At 42.4% G+C, this 5,000-nt stretch overlaps 1 protein-coding gene across 1 annotated transcript in view; it reads right to left on the minus strand.

Annotated features, from left to right (window-relative positions):
• The window catches only part of LOC125041982 (monocarboxylate transporter 1-like), a 7,661-nt gene extending 5,462 nt beyond the window's left edge, over positions 1-2,199 (minus strand). The window contains exons 1-3 of the mRNA XM_047637429.1: positions 1,992-2,199; positions 320-459; positions 1-96 (exon numbers count right to left, since the gene is read on the minus strand). The exon at positions 1-96 is cut by the window's left edge and continues 28 nt beyond it. Of these exons, the coding sequence (XP_047493385.1) occupies positions 1-96; positions 320-459; positions 1,992-1,995 (240 nt within the window). The 5' untranslated portion in view covers positions 1,996-2,199. The remainder of the gene's footprint in view (positions 97-319; positions 460-1,991) is intronic.
• Positions 2,200-5,000: the final 2,801 nt, after the last annotated feature.

Raw genomic sequence — 5,000 nt, forward strand, 5'->3', positions numbered from 1 at the left:
GCCAGGAATGGGCGCCACCTGGGAGTTCGTGTATCCTGACGACACGAGGCGGACGTACACGAGTCCGAAGCACGTGGAGAGCGTCGGCAGCACGAACTATGACAGAGATACGGAGGTTAAAAGTCTATATGCAATTATGTAGATGTATTTTCACGTTCAGATATGTAAAAAAAAAAAAAAAAAAAAAAAAAAAAAAAAGGAAAAAAATATAGATAGATACATAGATAGATAGATTTATATTTACCCAAGTCATCATAACAAAAAAATCACATCTTTACTGTTAATATTTTGCAAGAAATACTGACACTATTTTACCCACCTGCATGATACCACAAGCGAGTACAATGAACCAACCCCAGCCACCGTCTGGAGGCACCAGCTCTTCGACAGGTGGTTCTTTATGCTTGAACGTTCTCTTTGAACCTCCTTCCTCAGTACCAGATCCCCTGCCAGTAATACCTGAGGAAATTCCCATATCAGAATTCAGTACGCGCTTTACTAGTACTTGTATGCAGTTAATACATTTCTTGAAAATTCGATTTCGGAAGAATCCAAATATTCTTGCTTTTATGGAAGAGGAGAAGAGATATCTCCTTTGTGTGCTTTTTCCATAAGTTTGCAAAGTACATGTGTTTATAATGGACAGAACACACTTACATTCCCGCTGAGGTATACTTCACGCATGCAATGACTTAGCAACCGGAAGTACGATAATCCTTCAATAATGACAATATTCGTGTTCGACCCTTTACGATGTCGCTGTTAAACCAATTTGTAAACAATATTTATATAAAAATAACTCACTGCATAAACTCATACGAACACCTACACAATAAAACAAAGCACAAGTATGAACTGAAATATTATATAGTGATCCCCTAAAAATTATGTGCTGTTTTATTGCCATTTCTGCATTCCAGATTCAGCAGATGTGTTCTCTGACGTATCTCTGCCATTTGAGGTTTTATTTGATCTTAGTTTAAAATTGCTGTAGCCTTTTTCATATCATTTCTTAGGTTTAAAAAAATCCCATCCACCTTCTGCCTTGATTCTAATTTTTGTTTGGTACTCATCAACGGGTCACTTCAGAGGGGGCTCGCTGAAGTAGTAGTAGTAGTGAAAGCAGTAGTAGTCGCAGTAGTGTCAGCAGCAGCATTAGTAGCTGTAGTAGTAGGTAGCAGGAGTAGCAGTAGTAGTAGCAGCAGTTTCAGTAGTAGTAGCAAGAGCAGTAGCAATAGTAGTAGTAGTAGTAGTAGTAGTAGTAGTAGTAGTAGTAGTAGTAGCAGTAGCAGTGGTATAAGTAGTAGGAGAAGCAGCAGCAACATTAGTAGTACTAGTAGGTTGCAGTTGTAGTAGCAGTAACAATAGTAGTAATAGTAGAAGTAGTACTAGTAGTACCAGTAGTAATAAAAGTAGTTACAGCAGCAGCAGTGGTAGTAGTAATAATAGTTGGAGCAGTAGTAGCAATAACGTTAATAGTGGTAATACACCGGCTGTTTTTCATAATATTTCAATTCAGATCACAGCATAACAGCCGTACAAGAAACACATACTTCATAATAAACGGCTGATTTCGGGTACCGGATAGTGCACTTTCCCCGAATGAACTGAACTATGCAAGGGAACATCAATCGGTTTGGAGGTGAAAGTAAATTTTCACAGCAGCTACCATAACCGCACAGCAGCTACCATAAATGTACACGCGCACACACACGTGTGTGTGTGTGTGTGTGTGTGTGTGTGTGTGTGTGTGTGTGTGTGTGTGTGTGTGTGTGTGTGTGTGTGTGTGTGTGTGTGTGTGTGTGTGTGTGTGTGTGTGTACAAGTCCGATTTTGATGTCTTGCTAATTTTATATAATTCATATGCCCTTAATTTAGCCTTGCTCTGCTTCACTACAGACAAATTTGTTTCCATCGACAGTCGCGAGAGAACAGACACACATACGACACAAGCATATCAAACGAGAGTGAAATAAAACCCACATAGCTTACCCATGGCTCGAAGACGCCCAGCTTCTCACAGGAAGTGAATGAACCGCACTCGATTCGTCCGCCACAAGCTTGCGCCGAGTGAGTTCCTCTCCGGCACACTAGTTGGCGTAATTATAATTCCCTTGTTAAACTCAGAGGCTCGGATCGTCTCGTGCAACAAGTACCAGTGAGTGTAAGGGTAAGGACAAACTGGCAAAGTTCAGATTCGCTTTCACTACTTCAGGGTCACGTACATTGCTGGTTAGTAATTATCATGCATGTTGACTCTCTGAGATTGATTGTAAGTTTCTGATATATATATATATATATATATATATATATATATATATATATATATAACGTATCGAAGAAACGCAAAATCAAGTGAATCTATATACAGCACATGATGTGATAACTGTTCAAGCAATATGAACAGAATAATTTTCTTGATTTATTCAAAGTTTTACATAATGCTTTCTCGTAATTTATTAGAATTATTATGATTTTACTTTTGTATAAATAATTGTTACCTTATAGAAAATATTAACAAATGATCCTGTCGTCAATACGAATATTCAGATCAATTATAGCTTCACTATATATAATAGCTTCAAATATCACCAGACGTTGCCAAGAGACTAACCCTCTGGTGCACTGAAGCTGCTGATACGCGAAGAAGCGGCGAGTGCTCTCTGGGTCCTTCCGTGAGTCATGCGCCTGCTGCGACCCGGCTCAAAAGTGCCGAGTTTATCTCCCTTGACATTAATACTGTCATTTTTCTCAATATGCATATTATTCATGCTCTCTCTCTCTCTCTCTCTCTCTCTCTCTCTCTCTCTCTCTCTCTCTCTCTCTCTCTCTCTCTCTCTCTCTCTCTCTCTCTCTCTCTCTCTCTATCTCTCCCTCTCTCTCTCGCACACACACACACACACACACACACACACACACACACACACACACACACACACCATCAAAAAGATGCCTTTACAATATAGTGGCTGAAGCATATGCCTTTTATAAATACTTTTCTTTGATCTCTACTCCTGCATCTGAAAATATTTTAGGTCTGAAGCTGAAGCAGGGGGTATGGGATGCGTTGGGAGCGGGAGGAAGGGGTGTAGGGGGAACATGAGTAGGAGGAGGATGGATGTCGGCAGTTACTTTGAGTGTAGAAGGAATGGGAGTAGCAAGATTGGAGGATGGATAAGGTGTAGGCATGTTATCTTGGGTCATGTTTAGATAGTTTTGAATGTCTTCGAGAGAGTCCGCAGTGGAGTTGGTTGGGGAGGTCTGAGAAACAAAGGTTTTCTTATGGGGGGGAGAAGAGCGGATAGATGTGGAGTGAGAGGCTGATGGAGAGGATGGGATAGAAGATGGGCTGGAACGCTTAGCTTGTCTTGTGCGATGAGTTGGGCGAGGAGGAAGAGGGGAAGTAGTGATTGGAGTGTCTGGAATAGTGGTGGAGATTGGGATGTCTGGATTTAGAATGGCAGAAGAATTTGACTGGGAGAGGGAGGGGGTAGACGTGTGGTGAGGAATTGATGCTGGGGAGATATAGAAACATCTTGGGAGGAAAGGGGAGCAGAGTAATTATCGGAGTGGAGTGAGCGAGAGAAACCTCATCTGGCTTCGCGTAAAGTGAGGCCAAGTTTGTATCAGAGATTTGCCACTTCAGATTCATACTTATAAAACGCGCTATGGGAACCACCACAGTTAGAAAAAGTTGGACACAGCGAGGGTATTGGGCTGTGGAATGGAAGTGTTTGGCAGAATTGCCTAGAGCCCAATAATTCTGACATTGACAGGGGAGGCTGATATGGTCGGACAGGGAATGATTCTCCGCCATTGTAAACATTATAAAGGATATCATGTCTACGGAAAGTAATATTGACAATATTGGTCTTCTCCACAATCTGACCAATCCTTGTCGTAGACAGGGCAGTTTGTTGGGGAGGTGGAGACAGTTCCGGTGTAGATATCGAAGAAGGGATGAGTATGGGCAGGCATGAGTTTGGGCAGGCATGGGTTTGTCAGTGAAGCCTGGCAGGGTTGATAATGCTATAGCTTGGGATTTGGATGTAACTTTGACAAGGCGGGAACGATAGGGACGACTGCGGAAAGAAACTTTGCCTATTTATTTTTGGAGGCATTGCTAGAAGAGGAGAGCGTTGTCAGAGTAAGGGGCTCGATAGGTGTGTGTGTGTGGGGGGGGGGGGGGGGCTAACGAAAAATCGATCCCATTTGGCTGGGCTAAACAGAGTTCAAGATATCTGTAGTAGTAGGGGTAAAAGAAGGACGGGGACGTATGGATGAGGGAGTAGTATTGAGAGAGGTTGTGTTGCGGACTGGTGGACAATAAGGTTGCAGAGTAGTAATAAAGAAGGATGGGGTAGTTGATGAAGAAAGTTGTGGGGGTGAAGGAGATGAAGTAGTGGATGTTGGGAGAGGACGAATGGTTCCTGGAAAATGAGTATTGACCTGGATGGATGATTTAGCCTAATGTGATAGTGGATACTGAGGAGGGGGTAGTCGTAGCAGTGTTCAGAGTTGTGGTCAAAGGAGAGCCTGGAGTCGAGGAACTGGAGTTGGAAATTAAATCAGTAGGGCCATTTGATAGAGGATGTCTAATGCCCCTCTTAATGGTACAGAGTCTTAATTACTAGCCATGGGGAGAGAAATAGTCCACCCCTCAGGGTCCCCTTGAGAGGCATTCAATGGTTAATGGTTTAAACAAATAAATGTGCCAGACATCAAAGGTCATATAGCACTATGATAAAGTGTTGTGGCAAAAAGGGTAAAAATGAGGATAAGTGGACAGAAGGGAATGAAGAAGAGAAGGAAAAGGAAAGGGGGAGAAGAAAAGACCATGGAAAATTAGTTGAGGCAAGGTCCGAGGTCCTAGATAGGAGTGACCCCCTACATTGGGCCTCAGTCACTGCCTCGTAACAGTCTGACAAGTTTAGGTATTTCTTTTGAGCTGGCCAAGAAAGACGTATTTTCAGAAGGTTACCTTTTCCTGCATTTGCTATT

Source organism: Penaeus chinensis, chromosome 31 (genome assembly GCF_019202785.1).
Source record: "Penaeus chinensis breed Huanghai No. 1 chromosome 31, ASM1920278v2, whole genome shotgun sequence".
Classification (NCBI taxonomy): domain Eukaryota; kingdom Metazoa; phylum Arthropoda; class Malacostraca; order Decapoda; family Penaeidae; genus Penaeus; species Penaeus chinensis.